Genomic DNA, 19665 nt, shown 5'->3' with positions numbered 1-19665 from the left:
ATTCAGTATAATCAAAAACAAAATAGAAACATATTTGATCAAAGTAAAATGATGAATTTAACGATATTTTTAAAATTATTTATACAAAACAATTATCTGCGAGTAGAACTAAACTAACAAAAAAAGTTTTAGAAAAATATAAGCTTGTTTGAATTTTTCCGAAACAATGCATGTTTTCGTTCTAATTGCGTTCCCCTAGAATGCCAAGACCACCGGATAATAAGTTTACTGAGTCATACATTCAAAATATTTTTAAAAATTATACACCGGAGGATACATAACAAACTTGAGCATGACATAAGCGACAAGCAATTTGGATTTAGAAATGCAATGGGAACGAGGGAAGCCCTGTTCGCTGTTAATGTACTTGTGCAAAGGTGCATGGATGTTAATCAGCCAGTATATACATATGTGTTTCTTGGATTACAACAAAGCCTTCGATAAGGTCAGACATAACCGCCTTATCGAATTACTTGAAAAGAAAAACTTAGATATGAGGGATATCAGGATCATTAGTGCTATCTATTATAATCAGATCGCTGTGGTTAAAGAGAACAACGCCTTTTCAAATGAAATACAGATTGAGAGGGTCGTCAGACAGGGCTGTGTCCTGTCTCCTACTTTGTTCAATTTGTATTCAGAGAAAATAATCCAGGAAGCACTTGAAGACCTAACCACGCGAATAAAAGTAAATGGCCGACCAATCAATAATATACGGTTTGCCGACGACACTATTTTACTAGCCGAATGTCTTGAGGATTTACAAGAAATGGTTGACAGAGTGGTAGAAGTCAGCCAAGAAAACGGACTGTTCCTAAACACAAAAAAGACACAATTTATGGTAATCACAAAAGCTCAACAGCGCCAAGAAAGCATAACAATACATGGAGAACAAATTAAAAAGGTTGAAAAATATAAATATTTGGGTACAATAATTAATGAAACTAATGAGTACACAGAAGAGATTAAAGCAAGAATAGAACAGGCAAGAAATGCTTTCAACAAACTGAAAAAAGTACTCTGTAGCAGGGACATTACAATTTCTTTAAAGATAAGACTTCTGAGATGCTACGTGTTCTCCGTATTATTCTATGGGTTGGAGTCTTGGACATTAGAGAAGGATGTTTCGGACAGATTAGAAGCCTTCGAGTTATGGGCCTCCAGAAGAATATTACGAATAAGTTGGGTGGATAGAGTCACGAAAATCGAGGTATTGAGAAGAATGGGAAAAGATAAAGAGGTTTTAAATACAATTAAAGTCAGAAAACTGCAATATCTGGGACATGTTATGAGGAGCGAGTGTTATAACTTGTTACAATTAATAATAAAAGGAAGAACACAGGGTAGAAGGAGTCGCGGAAGAAGACGCATCTCCTGGTTAAACAATTTGAGAGCTTGGTTTAATTGCACTTCTGCTGATCTCTTTAGAGCAGCGGTATCGAAAGTGCGAATCGCCGTGATGGTTGCCAACCTTTTTAGAGGAGATGGCACATTAAGAAGAAGAAGATATGATATTCCACTGAGTGCAAAAATTCAGAATGGTTCTGTTTTTACAGCCCCCCTATAGTTTCAGAGACTCGTGAGACTCATTCCCACGATTTTATAATTTTTTGATGTCGCCTTGTAAAACGATTTATCTTTGCCTTTAAAATAGACTTCAGTTTCGACGATTACTTACTTCCTCATCGGAACGATATCTGTTTCCACTTCCACGGAGCATCGTTTTAAGATCAAAAAAGGTGGTAATTGCTAGGGGCCAGATCTGGACTACACGGTGGCTGTGGAAGAAGTTCAAAGCCCAATTTGTACATTTTTGCATTCGTAAAAGGTGCATTGTCTTGGTGAAACAACAATTTTTTCTTCAACAAATGAGGCCTTTTGTTTGCGACTTAGGTCTTCAAATGCTCTAATAAACTATTATAGTTGTCGTTGTTGATTGTTTGTTTGTTTGTTTGTTCAGTCAGGCCATGAAGTTGGAGTATCTACATTGTAAAAACGTCGTGTACCCCAGCCTCCATGCTATGGCATGCTGGACGAGCCGTACAGTCTGTAGTCAACACCCCGAGGTATGAGCGGGAACAAAAAGTGTATCAAAAAAAAAAATGAATAAATCCTTTATAAAAGGTATATATTTAACAGAATTTAACTTCACAACATCTCACAGAAAGACTTCTTATAATTAGACTTATACGAGGACCAAGAAATAATCAAGGAAAAACAAAAAAGTCCGAATTGTGTCAACCGACATGTTTCATTCAATCGTGACTTTCAACCACTCCGTCGACAACTTTTTTCTTAACACATTTACAATATTACTTCACCTTCCTTCTACTGCTTAGTTCACATTCACACTTATAATTTATCTGGTACAAGCCACAATCCCTTTTCATCTTCAGCCATCAAACCACTTTCATCTATCCATAACATACATATAAATTACTGGCATCATCATACACAGACATACTAGTGCAGTCACTGAAGGTGAATATGAGCTATTACCTCCGATTTCGTTGAACCTCCATCGAGTTGCACGAAAATTGGTGAGTGGTTAGAGGATATCTCAAGGAACAAAGGTGACATGGTGCCAACTTGCGCTTTTACCCTGGGGGTGGATGCCACCCCTCCTCGGGGGTGAAAATTATTTTATAAAAAATAACCCCACAATTCGATAGAGCGACAAATTATAAGCTAAATTTGTTATATAAAGTTATTAAAATAAATCAAAACTTTTTGAGTTATTAAAGATCAAAGATTTTAATTTTTCGTGAGAAAAATGCATGTTTTTAACCGATTTTTCATAAATAACTCAAAAACTATAAGTTTTTACAAAAAAGTTATTATTTTCAAAATTGAGGCTAATAAAAAATCAAATAAAGTCCTTACTAGAAAAACCTTTCAATGTTAACTGAAAGTGAGTTATAGGTAATTGAATGTATATTTCTTTTGATGGGAAAAAGGGAAAATGATGCATTTTATAACATAAACTTATTAAACATTTGTCAAAGCTCATTGAAATATCTATCAAATAAGTGCTCGAACAAGTTGATAACATTAAAGTTTATGCACCAAAAATGTTTCAAAATGTATCTTTTAAAAATTTTTCTAAAAAATGTTTTTGTTTTTTTGTTAATAACTCCGTTACATTTTAAAGTAGCAAGTTCATCTAATAACTGGTTAAAACTTTATTCCAAGAGCTATTAAAAAACGGCAAAATAGTCATTTATACCTCTTACTTTTTTAAAAATATAAGGTTATATGGCCCCGGTTACATGGTTCTCGCAGCAAAATTGAAATTTTAAACGTTTCTATCTCGGTTATTTTTTACTCTACGAAAATAGTAAAATGGGTAAAGTATTTATTACAGAAAAACTAAAATTCAGTTATTTATCATTTTTTACGTATATTGAGTATTTTTGGAGTTATTATCAAAAGAAAATGAAAAGTACGATAATTCTAAAAATTCTGATTTTTTTAAATTATACCTTTTTTTCAAAAATATGCATTCTAAACCGGTCAAATTTGTTGAAATAATTAACTATGATAACATAAAGAAATTCTTGTGAGGATTACTACAAATTTTAATTTTTGCGGAAATGGCGTATGTTTAGTTTTTAACCTTTTCCTAAAAAAATCGAAGGGGTTCTCTTATTTTCATCATAACTTGCTTAATTTTGATGCTATTAACTTCTACTGAAGCTCATTTGATAGGTATTCCGAAGTACTTTGACAAGTGCTTAACAAGTATATTCTATAAAATGCATCGTTTTCCCGTTATGTAAGCTTGAATACTTAGATTTAAGTACTCGTCGAAAAAAAATATACATTCAATTACCCATAACTCACTTTAAAATAACATTAGTTTAGTTCTTTAAGTAGGGAGTGTATTAAATTTTTTATTATCTTTAATTTTGGTAATAATAGCTTTTTTACAAAAGCTTGTAGTTTTTGAGTAATACGTGAAAAACAGCTTTAAAACATGCATTTTTTTAAGAAAAAATAAAATTTTTGATATTAAATAACTCAAAAAGTATTGATTTATGTTAATAACCTTATATACCAAATTTTGCTTAGAAGTTGCCTCTCTACCGATTTCTGGTATTATTTTTAATAAAAAAATTTCACCCCCGAGAAGGGGTGGCAACCACCCCCAGGGTAAAAGCGCAAGTTAACATCATGTCACCTTTGTTCCTTGAAGTATCTTCTAACTACTTACCAATTTTCATGAAAATCGATGAAGGTTCAACGAAATCGGAGGTGAAAACCTTCAGTGACTCCACTATACACATTATATAAATATTCATCTACATACAACCCATCATCATATTTATAAATATCACTATTCTCACCTTAGCTATTCAACCTGTCATTACCAACATACAGTGTGACCCATTTAGATTGGAAACACCTCTATAAAATTTGAAGTTGTTAACCGATTTTAACCAAATTTTTTTTATTATAATAATAACCAAATAATATATCTACGAATATAATCTGTACAATTTATAAGTCTATACAAATCAAAGAAAATACCATTTTATAAATGCAATAAACTCAATTGATTTGTTTTTATGCCAAATTGCAAATAAATTGTGACAAATGTCAGATTTAACTAAAATGTCATGTTAGAATAAATGTCATAACTGTGTATTATCACGGACTTACCTTTTTTTCTATCATTTGTGACGCACTGAAAAATGCTCATGAAAAAAATATTAGCAATTTTGCTTACCGCATTTGAAAGTTCAAGTCAAATTCTATCGGTTTTGATTACTTTCATTGCTAAAAATTAATTTCTTTATTGTTAAACAAAGCTATAAACACATAGTGATTGAATGATGTTTTCAATGCATTTCTCATTTGAAATCGAACGAGTAGGCGCGCATACAGACAATAATTTCTACGTAGATTACGTACATTAAAACGCATGCATTGGCACATGAAACACTATGTGTTTATGGCTTTGTTTAACAAATAAAACTTAATTTTTAGCAATGCAAATAATCAAAACCGATAGAATTTGACTTGAACTTTGAAAGGCAGTAAGAAGAATTGCTATTTTATTTTTTAATCAAAAGTTATTCGGGTTAAAAAATTGCACTTTTTCGATTTTCTGAAAGTTCAACCGCGTTTATCTCGAAAACTATGCATCCTACGAAAAAACTTGTAAGACCATTTTTTGCTTAGGATCACCCAAAAAATACAAAAAAATGTTTTGTTTTACGAAAAATCGCTGTTATGTGATTCCTCAAGTTCTTTGTTTATAACAATCTTATCGACATCCGGATCAACTGTTACCCAAAAAATTCGTGTTCTACGGGTTAAAATACATAAAAAACTTGGGTAAGTCCATCTGAATTAAGGATGCCGTTGTACCCCCTCCGGCGACAGGACTATATAGAGATATGTTTTTAAGATACCTATAACAGATCATAAATTACATATCTAAGTATCACGATCAACGATCAACGCAATAATTAAGTGAAAAGTGAAGTGTTGTAACAAAAATAATACCTATCAAAAGTAATACCGTTTTATCAGTCAACGGTAATACTATCCAATATATTTGGCAACATACCAGGTATATATTATGAATATTCCAAAATTACTAAATCTATTGTATTCAGATTTTAAAAGTAGTATCCCTTGTAGATTGTAGACTTAGGGTTTTCCCGTCCATTTATGAGTTCCGTACCGGTAGTTAGTAAATATTAAGTATTTACAATATTATTTATATAGTCAAGGTTCAACACAGTCAAGGCCTGTAAATATGTAATCAAATTAACCATATTCGTTTATTAATTTCAAATAATCAAATATTATTTATTAATAAACTGAAGTGATAACGTGTGTACATACGAGTATGTTAAGAAGTCACTTATAAACCGAAACAGAAGTGAATAGTTCCTAATTATTAAAATTTGTGCTATAACCTTTGAAATCAGTACTGTTCAGTGATCGACCATGAAGGTCTCATCATTTTGTTGTTTCATTGTCATCGGGCTAGTGATAGTTGGTACAGTTGATGGAAAGATTTATACGAAATGTGGCTTAACCCAGGAACTGCTGCGTATTGGATTTAGCAGATCATTGGTTGGAAATTGTATGTCATTATCTTTTAGTACTTTTTAATTATCTATATCGTAAATTTTTATTTCAATAAACATTGATCACCAGGTTACATATTTATGCATGTTGCTATCAGCATAACAATCAGTTTTTCAAAAATAGCATGGAATTCTAAAATTTACATACTTTATAATATATTTGTGATATTTTTTTATCAGTGACATTTAATTTTGTGTATATGTATAATGCATTTTAAAACTTCTTGTAGGGGAAAGCGGGGATCATTCTGCACATTTGAATTTGACAATCTTCTTCTTTCTCGTAATCCTTAGTACCTTCAGGGCGTCGTAGGTAGAGTTCCGTCTCTTATCCATTTCTTCCATGCACTTCTATTGGTGACCAGGTTCTTCATATCTCTTATATCCAAGTCCCTCTTTTCACCTATATCATGGATTTGTTCCATTCATGTCTTCTTTGGCCTTCCCTTTTTCATTTGTTTCCCATTTTGGCTTCATGTACCTTCTTTGTTAGGCTTTTTTGCTCCATCCTTTTATGTGTCCAAACCAGTTCAATTGTTTGTTTTCGATCTTCCTCATTATCGGTTCTTGCTCCAGCTCTCTCCTTATACAGGGTGCGCCAAACCTCTGGTTTTCTTTGATTACGGCTAAATTATGGGATATAAAAAAATGTTTTTAACAAAATTAATGTACATCGAAGCCGTCTATAATTTAAAATTATTTTCGATTATACAAGGTGAGTCAGAACGACGGTACGAACCAAAGTTTAGTTTTTTTAAATGGAACACCCTATATATTAAATCATTTTTGAATATATTTTTTCAAAATATTAAGAATTTATATAAGGTATTATAGGCCTAAAGTTAACAATTTCCGAAATATTTACACTTTTATTGAGAAAAATGGTAATATTCAAAGGGCTGTAAATTAGGCTTTCAAGGTGATAAACATTTAAATGACATTGTCAAAGTTTTTCTAGTGTACTGTACCAAATTAATTGATAGTTATATTGTATTTACGAGTAAGATCAGTTAAACTTTTAATTTACCTTTTAAATTTACTTACATCTTGAGAACATAATAATTATAATAAAGTGTGCTTTGAAACATAATTTAAAATGAATGTTAAATGATGTATCAACCAATTATTTATTAATATAAATAGTATTAACTTGTGTTACAAAAGCTGGTAATACTTTTGTAGTTGAAATTTTTGTAACAATTTTTTATATTTTAAATTTTAATATTTCAACCGACCAATTGATGGATATGACATTTGTTTTGGGCGAAACCATTAGAAATTATTACCAGTTTTTGTGACACGACTACATAGATACTACAGTAAAACCTGTCAATAACGGTCACTAAAAATGACAGAACTATAGGCCGATATAAAAAGGTGGCCGCTAATACCAGGTTTTGTAGTCCACAAATTTTGGTTTGGGAACTTTGAAACAGGCCGGCTAGTTCAGGTTGCCGGTTTTGACAGGTGGCCGTTAACACAGGTTTTACTGTATTTACTTCATAATATACTTCTATAACGTTCATTTGTTTCAAAGCATACTTTATACGTTTTCAAGATGTAGGTAAATTAAAAAGTTATTAACTGATCTTACTCGTAAATACAATTTAACTAACAAAATTGGGTACAATAAAGTTACTAGGGTAGAAAAATTTCTATGGTAGATTTTAAAATTGGTTGTTTAATTTAATAATTAATTTTTCCATAATAATAACTTATTAGTATGGTAAAAAATTGTTTGTAGAATAATATGAAAGTTATTAAATTCAAAAAGAAAATAATCGTTTCGTTTTGATAAATTCAATTAACCCTTAACTGGTCCGGTACTATATCAGTAGCGTAACTGGTCCGGCGTCGTCTGCGAAACTACTGTTTTCAAGAAAGCAAAACAATACTCAAAATTAATTTTTTTATTAAGAATAAATGATACAAACACACACTGATATATTTATATAAAAGTCAAACGCATTAGATTTGGGCGTTATTTGGGTTAAGAAAAAAATATTAATATAAAACTGAAATCCGTACAAATATTTGTGAAAAAGTACATGATTTCGTAAAGTAAATAAAAAAAATATAAAAAACAACATGAAAAAAAAATGTATTGCTAGGATAAATGTTCAAACTGCAAACTAAACAAAAAACTAGGTAAAACAAAAATCGATAAAAAATGTTTGTTTCCAGCATCAGTCAAACTTTACCAATTTTATATGAAATTTTACATAGGTAGTGGTTTTGTTAATCCCAAAAAACAGGCTTTTTGCAACGCAAGCACAGGTATTTTGTCATCCTGCGCTTTCTACTCGGACATAAACTGCAATTTTTGCGTTTTTGCAAAACTTGCAGATACGCAGAATATGCTACCCTAATCTTATAGGCCTGGATCCGGCGTACCAAAACAAAAGTTTATTAATAGCAAGCTGAAAATTTTTTAATAGCTTAACGGTGTTTTTGTCCTACTAAGTTTTAAACCTTTTTCCTCCAGAGCTTGTCTCCACTGTTCCAGTTTTTGTTCTAAGTCTCTTTCACTATTTCCTATTAACACTACATCATCAGCATACATTAGGCACCATGGAATACTACCCTGTAGTTTTGCTATTATCTGGTCCAAAACTAATGAGAATAAATAAAGACTAATCACCGAGCCTTGGTGCAATCCTACTTTCACCTGAAACTTATCAGTCTCTCCCACACCTGTCCTAACACTAGTCGTTACTCCCTCATACATATCCCTCACAATCTTTACATATTCGCCAGGGACTCCTTTCTTATTGAGTGCCCACCACAGAATCTCTCGAGGAACTCTATCATATGCTTTCTCAAGATCAATGAATACCATATGAGCGTTGGTCTCTTTATTCCTGTATTTTTCCATCAGTTGCCTTACAATGAAAATTGCATCTGTTGTTGATGTGTCCTGCATAAAGCCAAATTGATTATCGGATATTTCGGTTTCTTCACGTATCCGTCTATCAATTACTCTCTCCCATATTTTCATGGTGTGACTAAGTAGTTTTATAGCGCTGTAGTTTGTGCATTGTTGTATGTCTCCATTGTTTTTGTAGACAGGTACTAATATTCTGCTTCTCCATTCGTCTGGAATTGGTCCAACTTCCATAATTCTATTAAATAGACCTGCTAGCCAACTTATTCCTGTCTCTCCCAATGCTCTCCATACTTCCCCAGGAATATCATCTAGTCCGACTGCTTTTCCTTTCTTTATTTTTTGAAGCGCTTGAGCCACTTCCTCGTTTGTTATTCTGGTAACCATTGCTGTTACTGTCTCCGTTAACTCCACAGGCTGTCTGTCAAATTCTTCATTTAATAAACTTTCAAAATACTTTCTCCATCTCTTTTTGACATCCTTTTCGTGAATTAGTATTTTATTATTTTCATCTCGGATACATCTAATCTGATTAAAATCTCTTGCTTTCTTTGCTCTCTGTTTGGCTATTTTATATATCTTTGCTTCGCCTTCCCTGGTATCAAGTTGATCGTATAGGTTTGAATACGTTTCTGCTTTAGCTTTTGCTACTGCTACTTTTGCTTCCTTTTTGGCGACCATATAGTTTTGAAGATCTATGTCCGATCTGGTTTCTTGCCACTTTTGATACAATTTTCCCTTCTCTTTTATTTTTCCTTGTACTTCATTTGGCCACCACCAAGTCTCTTTATCCTCAAACTTCTTTCCTGACGTTTTCCCAAGTATTTTAATAGCCGTCTCTCTAATAATATTGGGCATTTTTCTCCAAATTGTGTTAGGGCTTCCTTTAATGTTCCAACATATTTTTTCTACTATTCTTTCCCTGAATAGACCTTCCTTCTCATCTTTTAGCATCCACCACTTGATTTTTTGTGGTCCTCTCCGATATTTTTGTTTAGTTTCGCTTTTTACTTCGATGTCCAGAACAAGCAGCTTATGTTGTTGGCTTACTGTCTCACTAATTATTACCTTGCAGTCCTTGCATTCACGTATGTCTTCTTTCCTTATCATGAAGTAGTCTATTTGGGATTGATATTGTCCACTTTTGTAGGTAATAAGTTGAGTTTCTCTCTTTTTAAAGAATGTGTTAACAATCGCCATATCCAATGCTGTTGCTAATTCTAGCATGTATCTCCAGCTTCATTTCTAGTTCCAAAGCCTAATCCCCCATGTATTGTTTCATATCCTGTCTTGGCTTGCCCACATGTGCATTGAAATACCTCCTATTATAACTTTCTCCTCTGCTGGAATATCACTCAGTACGTCTCCTAATTGGTCATAGAAAGCTTTTTTCTCATTCTCACCCAGACCTGTTTGAGGAGAATACACACACAACATTCAATATATCTTTATCAAATACAAATTTCACTGACATCATTCTATCACTCCTTCTTACAACTTCTACTACGTTATCTTTCATTTTACTATCAGCAATTATACCAACTCCATTTCTAGTGTTACTACTCCCTACATACCACAATTTATATCCATCATCTAGTTCTTTCGCCCTTTGTCCTTTCCACCTAGTTTCTTGAATACAAGCAATTTGAACTCTTCTTCGTTTGAGCGCATCTATCAACTCCAGACTCTTACCTGTAAGACTACCAAGATTCCAAGACCCTATCCTGATTTTTCTATCCTGTAATGGTGTTCCCCCTGAGATAGTCCTCACCCGGAGATCCGAACGGAGGCTCATTTTACTTCCGGAACATTTTACCTCAGGATATGCCATCATTTCAGTATAAGTTTTTATTGCGTGTGGAGAAGGTCTTTTCATTCTTATGGCCTGAAAAGGTTTTTGGATATTTGATGCCTGAATGCCTTTTCTATCAGCACCATACCCTGCCCTGCACGTTTAGCCAATACACCACCAATGCAACCAAAGTGCAGTATTACCCCACACCCGCCTGCATTTTTCTGTATAGGCCAGGATCCCTACTGTAAGGACTACCCTATAAGCCAATGTATTGTTGCCCGTATCCCGTCACTAGGAGGCACGTACTTTATTCGGGATACCTGTCTAGTCATCCCCTATTACTTTAAATTCATTTTAAAATTTTGTTCTTAATTAAGTTCTTAATATATGTACTTAATTCCTTCTAATAATGTGGAAACACTCTCCATATTCCTTGTTTTCCACGTTTATAAATAATTGAATATTAAACCAGATGTAAACAAATGCACTTGTTTGTACATGAAAATATTTCACTGGATATAAACTGAGCCCACGAAGGCAATTTGCTCGAACAAAGTTGCGTTTTCATTTTCTCTACTTCTTTCGCACCACCTAGATAAAAAATCGAGCAATTTGAGCAATCCGAGGCACAATAGAAAAGAATAGAGTATTGTACCTGAAAAATCTTGGCAATAAACCTTAGGGAAGATGAGTCTAGACCAAAAAGAAGTCAACAGTGTAACAGTAATAAATGTTCTGTCTGCTTTATGTATAATAGCTATTTGTGAAGTATGCGGGCATGCAGTTTGTTATTAACTCATGGCCCTCGTGCAATTTTAATTTATCGTTCAAGGTAGATATAGGTGGGAAAATGAAGCAATAAAACTACTGAATTTTTACAGTTAGATGCATCTTAATGAAATAGACCTGGATCCCGCGTAAGAAAGAAAAGTTGATTAATAGCAAGCTGAAAATTTGTTAATAGCTTAACGGTGTCTAGTCGGACAAACTTTGATGCACGGGAACACTGGAACAGGGGAAGTTTTAACTGTGGAGCATGATAAACGTGTCGTCCTGACAAGTTTATGATTGTGAAAAATAGCAAGTTGTTTTTAAGTTTATTCGATAGCCAACGTTATGTAATATATGCGAAAATGTTTGTCCGACAAAAATGTTGGGCATTTTAACGAGTCCGACACGTAGAACATGTCACATCACAGGAATTATGTTGGTGATGAATAGCAGTCTGATTTTTACATGAGAGTTTAATGAAAGGTTAAAAAAGCAATTGGAAGTTCTGTCCGACAAAATTAATGGGAAGTTTTCGTAGTCGGACATTCTAAACATGTAAGATATAGACAAAAATTCTGGTGATAAATAGCTTTCCGACAAAGACGAAATTTAATTAAGTAAATTATTCCTTACCAAGAATGACTGTTGTCGGAAAAGAATAAGGGGTAGATTTTGTAGTCGGACAATTTAAAAAAATAATTTTTGAAATTTCAATAAGGGGTGATTATTCTATGTCAAAAGTACCTGCATTCAATACAATCGATATCTTTCGATTTATCTCAAGACCATTTAGATACCTCACTGTAATACATTTATAGTAGATCAGGCAAATTATATTATGGATTGAGTGGTCTAGTTATCTTTGTCTGCCACATGCGCGGGATCGCTTGGTTAAAAGAGATAGATAGACCACCTATCCACTTTTTTACACTGTAGTCCCTGTCTACCCTTATGTCTATGAATCATGGACGTATAAATAAAGATTTATTTATTTATACGTCCATGCTATGAATACATTTCCATTTAAGAAAAACTGTCACTTTTGACAATAATTCATAATAAATTGCAATCGTAACTTCAAATTTAAACTAATCGATTTATTTTGGCAGCAAATTATTTCTTGCCATGTGACATATTATTCTTGTTCTCATGATCATTTTTCAGTGCGTCACAGTTTTTCGATTTCTCTCTAATGCATTAAGTTAGATGAGACGGAAAAAGCGGTAGCTCCGTGATTAAACACAAAAATAATGAAGCATTACAATGGTTATATACATAAGATGTCTATTCCTAACCTACCTTTGATTCGTTGATATTTAGAATGCGCGTTTTTTCTAGCCAATCAAATACACGTATTACGAACATTTGACAAAAACTTCGTCCATTTTGGCCAATTTTTGGAAGTGTCAAAGAGTCAAGTGACGGTTATTATTCAGGTCAGTATTTTGTGTACCTGTCATTTTGAAATTTCGAATTCGACTTCACTTGTGTTTCACAACGTCTTTGTGCATTATTTTGTGTTTTGGTTTAGAATTTATTTCGTTAAAAGTTAGTCATTGGCGTGAGGAGACTAGAGACATTCGATTTGTACCGACGAGTGCTAAATGCTAAATATCTCATGAGTAGATAGAATAGCCAACGTGGAGGTAATGAGACTTACGCATAAGGAACGAGAACTAACAAATAAGAAGAAAACTGAGATATATGGGACATGTGATGAGAGATGTATATCTAATACTCCAGGTCATTATGCAAGAAAAAGATCCATAGTAAGGAGACGTAACTCATGGCTGAAGAACCTTCGAATAACAATGAATTATTTAGAGCCGCTGTTTCAGAAATAAAGATCTCTCTGATGATTGCTAACTTTTGAAGCGGAGAGAGCACCTAGAGAAGAAGATAAAAACACAGTTTATGGACAGTTTTGTGTCATTTTTTAATGTTTCCATATTTATAAATTTAATTAACAATATTGTTTACTTTTTAATTTTATTCCCCTTTATAAAAAATACCTACATGTTAACATATTGTGTAAAAATCAAATCTACTAAATTACCAATTAGTTTAATTCCACAAGCTTTTCACCTATGGCTAAGTACGATTGTGGTATCTGTCAGATTCGTCAATAATTACATGAAATAAGTCTCGACACACCCAATACAGTATATGACGTCATAATTAATGACGCACTGAAAAATGATCATGAGAACAAGAATAATTACATTATTATTTCATTTTTAGAAAGTTGAGAAAAATTACGTTATACAATTTTAGTAATAATTTATTTAGGTACCCCTTTTCAATCAAGCAAAGCATTATAGCACGAAGAATGATATTCAATAGAACTTTCACAATTATCTGGCAACTGAACCTCATTGAATTGATGACCAATTATTTTACTAACTTTGTAAAATGTTCGAAAATTACTCAAAAATGTTCCGTTGAATGGTTTCACTTTTGATTTGGCGACTTAAAATTTAAACTGTTGACACTCAAAAATAGACACAAAAACACTCCATAGTTAATATAAATTTTAATTTCCAACACACGTGGCAAACAGAAACTCAGAGACCATGTATGTACTTTCAAATACTACTTTGTATAGCACAAAGTGTCACACTGACAAATGCAGCCTTCTAATACATACTTCTAAGCATAATGTGCCATATTTACGTCTATTCTTATAAGCACCGAAGTTTTAGACTCTTCACATTTTTCAATGTCGTTTACAGGGTTAAGATTTGAGTATGGAAAAAATGTATACAACGTTTTTTGTAGGAAATTTTCCGTACTTTCTGATGCGCCTAATTAGAAAACCCTAAGAGATTGCTTTCACATGTTCTTTGACATTTTTTATTGTCATTTTGAGAATATCTAGAACAAACTCCACCCAAAAAATAATTGTTTTGCAATATATACATGCATTGATACTTACCTCACTGTTTTTGGAGTGTGCATGTATATATATGCACATGCAAATATATGAATATAAATAATAATATACAACTAAAATAGCTTTATCAATATGTGACTTAGTCATTCTGAAAAAATGTTTTTTATTTATTTCCTTCGATTTGCCCAAACTTTTTGTCCGACATATAACTTTTTGCGTTACAAAATATAATTTGTACATAAACAAATCAAAATTAGCTTGCTATTTATCACCAACATTTTTGTCTATATCTTACATGTTTAGAATGTCCGACTAGGAAAATTTCCCATTCATTTTGTCCGACAGAACTTCCAATTGCTTTTTTAACCTTTCATTAAACTCTCATGCAAAAATCAGACTGCTATTCATCACCAACATAGTTCCTGTGATGTGACATGTTCTACGTGTCGGACTCATTAAAATGCCCAACCTTTTTGTCGGACAAACATTTTTTCATATATTATATAACGTTGGCTATTTAATAAACTTAAAAACAACTTGCTATTTTTCACCATCATAAACTTGTCAGGACGACACATTTATCATGCTCCACCGTTAAAACTTCCCCTGTTTCAGTGTTCCCTTGCATCAATGTTTGTCCGACTAGACACCGTTAAGCTATTAACAAATTTTCAGCTTGCTATTAATCAACTTTTTTTTCTTACGCGGGATCCAGGTCTAAAACTTATTGTATTCGATTTTTAAGAGCCTTATAGGAAACTTAAGGGATGATGACGAAACGAAAATTGCGTTTCGAAGTGATGACAAATATGATAAATTTGTAATTCGGAAATAATTGACAAAAATTAAAAGACTAAGTTTTTAATCTAATAGCACATAAAATAACATTAAAAACACTACTCTACATCTCACCAGATTGAAAACAATGGTAATCTTCTCTGGTTACACCTCCGAGGCTTCTAAAATTTGCAAGTCATAAGGATGCTGAGACTAAAGAAGATGAGGGAATTTTACAATTTATAATTCACGTCCCATCTGCTCAGCGCGGTAAAGTTCTAACGATAATGGTTCCCTTCGTACTCCAATTGGAGTAAACATGTAAATCAAAAATGAATAACCAACTTCAGTTTCGTTGCAGCACGAAACAACAGCCGCATCATATTCTCGTCCAATCAGAGAGTGCAGCAAGCACCTCTACCGGTTGCGAAACTCATTAGTCTCTCATCAGGTGGCTGTAGTTTCGTGTTGCAACGAAATTGAAAATGGTTATTCATTTTTGTTTACATGGTTACTCCGATTGGAGTATGAAGGGAACCATTCTCGTTGGAACTTTACCGCTCTGAGCAGATGGGACGTGAATTAGAAATTGTAAAATTCCCTCATCTTCTTTAGTCTCAGCATTCGTTATGGCTTGCAAATTTTAGAAGCATCGGAGGTGTAACCAGAGAAGGTTCCCATTGTTTTCAATCTGGTGGGATGTAGAGTAATATTTTTGATGTTATTTTATATGCTATTAGATTGAAAACTTAGTCTTTTGCTAGCTGTTGCCGCTAAGGCATCCCTGCCATTTCGTTCGTTGCAATCCGTGACTGCACGCCGGGGTTTGTCTTGATTGGGTCAGAGAGAGCAGCATATGTGCCTCCTGATGAGAGACTAATGAGTTTCGAAACGGGTAGAGGTGCTTGCTGCACCCTCTGATTGAACTAGAATATGATGCGGCTGTAGTTTTGTGTTGCAACGAAATTGAAAATGGTTATTCATTTTTGACAAAAATTACTTCATCATCAGTAGGTATGTATTTCCACCACGGGCATTAGAATAAAAAAATCCAGCCTGAAAAAAATCACAAAATTTCAAAACTTTTATGGCAGTCCAAAATATGTGTAAGTTCTAGCTGAGAAACTCTTATTTGTCGTTAACTCCTCAAATGTGACTCTAAAATTGTTTTCTTATTGTAGTCAACGATACTCTGACTCATGTACTATGCCTGAAGTCTATTTGGAGGGATGGTATATACGTGGCAGGATTTCTCCGAATTGAAATTCTAATATGTCTATTCCGTTGCTTATTGATAACTCGAGGTCTACCAGAGTGAACTCTATTCTGTATCGAATTTGTCCTCAAGAACCTATTCTATATCCGTGAGACATTACTATGAGAAACACCCACTCTCTCCGCCATGAACTGCTCTGATAGGCCTTCTTCAACTAAAGCGATAATTGTTGCACAGTTCAACTCAGAAATTAAATTACGATTTATTATAAATCACGTTTTCTCAAATTTTACTAGAATACGGAATGAAAAGTCCCAGATCCGTAAATCTGACAGCTCTCGTGGAATCAATTTCTGGGTACATCCTTAATCTGTGCCCTTTACAATTTATAAGGCAAAGAGACGATGAATCGAGGAGACTAAAGGAACTCTACAATATGTAGCCACATTCTGTCCATTCGTCTAGGAAAAAATTCCAACGAAAGTTGTTTCCGTGTATTCACAATATGAGTAAACTGAGAAAATAAAACAGCTTATGTTTCATTTGGGTCCAGATATAGTCAGTCATCCCCTAGGATAATTGATCATTAGCCCAGTAAATGAACGAGAAATTCGGCGATACCGTGTAATTTTCAGGGGCAACTCCGAATTGCATGAAAGTTTGGATTTAGGTTCTACTTACCCTCCACTTCAAAGTTTAAATTGTGCCGTTAGTTGCTTTTACTTAGGGGGTGACAGTTACCCCTTTTCGGGGGTGAAAAAATATACGTTCAAGATAAGACCGGAAATGGATAAATTGACTGATTTTAAGCAACTTTTGTTCTATAGAGTTTTTTACTTAAGTCAATACTTTTCGAGTTATTTGCCATTGAAAATGTTGATTTTTCGACAAAAAAACTACGTTTTCATACGGTTTTTCGCAAATAACTCAAAAAGTAAATATTTTATCGAAAAACAATATCTTTAGCAAAAGTGTAGCTTATAAAAAACCCAAAAAAATGGTGTATCAGTAGAATCTATCAATCAAATAAAAATAAAGTTCTAGCTCATGAAAAATACGTTCTTATTCGTCTAATTCCAAATCGAATACTTCAAGGTGAAATCACCGAAAAATTAAGCACTTTTCGGGAAAAACCCATTTAAACTTTTTTAAAGTGTTTACAAAAAGCTTTGTTTTAATTGTTAACAAAAGTTTTAGCATTAAAAATAAGCGAGTTACGCTCAAAATAAAGTTGGCCCTCTTTTTTTTTTTGTAAAAAATCATGAAAATCTCGCCGTGTTTAGCTCCCCAAATGAAATTAATAGCAACCGCTTTACAAACAATTTACTTACCTATCTATTTTTTATATGATCTGTCAGCCTCACCGGTTGAAAGTGTTTATTTTTGAAAGGGTTATAATTGAGAAAGCTTGAATGGGTCACTAATCACGAGTGTATGCAAATTTTGAACAGCCATATCTTAACCATTTTTTGTCTTACGGAGAAACAAAATGAAACTAGCATATTTATAATAGCAAAACTTACATTTTTTACTCTTTAAGATTTTTCTTATCACTAATACTTTTTAAGTTATTTTGAAAAAATGAAATTTTTCAAAAATTTTCAGAAATTTTTTTTTACTATAAAACCAAATGTTTTCAAAAATAAGCACTGCAAACCAATCAAACGTACAGATCATATAAACAATACACATACAGTTAAAATAGATGGTAAAGCCAAACGATTAATTCCATTTAGAGTGCTAAATAGAGGGAGGTTTTCACGATTTTTTTTACCAAAAAAAGGGGCCAACTTTTTTTTTCATTGTAACTCGTTTATTTTTAATGCTGTAAACTTTTGTAAAAAACAAATAATAAGCTTTTTTCGATACTTTAAAAATGTTAATGAAGTTTTTCCGAAAAACGCTTCTTTCTTCGGTAATTAACGTTGAATTATTCGATTTGGAATTAGATGAATAAGAACGTATTTTTCATGAGCTTACAACTTTGCTTCTACTCAATTTGTAGACTTTACTGGTACACCATTTTTTGGATTGGGACTAATTGAGATTCTGAAACATAAAATTTTAAAGTGGTTATTGAAACATAAGATATTTCCTATACCATCAACTTGGATTTTTGAAAAATATTAAAATTTGGTAAAATGAAGTGTTGAAAAACAATTTTTTAAAGTTAGCTTAAACATTTTCAGTGTCAAAAGCCGCCAAATTGACATTTTTTATCCGATCAAAAAATTCCTAGTTGATGGTATAGAAAATAACTTATATTTCATTAATAACTTTGAAATTTTATGTTTCAGGATTTTTGTTAATCCCAATCACTGCAGCAGTGGAGCTATGTTTTTATTTTCTCTGTGTCAGTAGATGGCGCATAAATCGTTTAATTTTTAATATTTTTTTATGAAAATTATTTTTTATGTACTATTTTTTGTAATAAATGCTAATGCAAATTTTCAAAACAATTGGTACAGTACTTTTTATTATAAAAATTCCCAAAAACTTATATGAATTTCGTACTTTTACACTAGGATAGCTCTTTAACGGTGTCTCGTCGGACAAACTTTGATGTATGGAAACACTGGAAAAGGGGAAGTTTTAATAGTGGAACAGGTTAAAAATTTGGAATGTCAGACTACGAAAATGTCCCATGTATTTTGTCGGACAGACCTTCCAATTGATTTGTTACCTTTTGTGAAGTTGGGGGTTGCTGGACGAAGACACTACCCCGAACAAACAAACTTAAACTTTTTTCAGAAACTTTATTCTTATAAGGTTAAATGTACAATTACATTTACGTCGACCGACATTATCGTTATGATAGGTCAAGGTGACCCATATCTCGGTAACTATATCCCCTGACTACGCGCCAACAGAGTTCAACGACAACAACGATGTCTCAGGTACTCGACCTTCCTACTTATATCTATTATATTAAAAACAGTGCCCATATGTATTACCATATATGGTGAGGTTCTATACGTATATCAAGAATGACGTGTGCTTTCTTTGCAGTCTTTCAAATGAGTTCAATACTTTGAACTTTGCTACTATCGTAATAAATTATACAAATTGCAACTATAATATTCTGACCTTATTTTTATAACAAATAAATTAGGAAAATTCCGTGAGGGTTGTCGTGTACCATCACATCTCTCTGGGCGGGGAAAAGATGAAAGGGAATTTCAGCAACAATTTCCTTTCATCTCTATTTTATATTATTTATGTTGA

General features: G+C 32.9%; 1 protein-coding gene across 1 annotated transcript in view; it reads left to right on the top strand.

The window, feature by feature from the left end:
• The first annotated feature begins 5634 nt into the window (after positions 1-5634).
• Positions 5635-19665, top strand: part of LOC126886800 (lysozyme-like) — a 32840-nt gene continuing 18809 nt past the window's right edge. The window contains exon 1 of the mRNA XM_050653865.1: positions 5635-6100. Coding sequence (XP_050509822.1) covers positions 5962-6100 — 139 coding nt within the window. The 5' untranslated portion in view covers positions 5635-5961. The remainder of the gene's footprint in view (positions 6101-19665) is intronic.

This window comes from Diabrotica virgifera, chromosome 6 (genome assembly GCF_917563875.1).
Source record: "Diabrotica virgifera virgifera chromosome 6, PGI_DIABVI_V3a".
Lineage (NCBI taxonomy): Eukaryota > Metazoa > Arthropoda > Insecta > Coleoptera > Chrysomelidae > Diabrotica > Diabrotica virgifera.
Note: the sequence above shows the minus strand (reverse complement) of the source record. Positions and strands in the feature narration are given on the sequence as shown.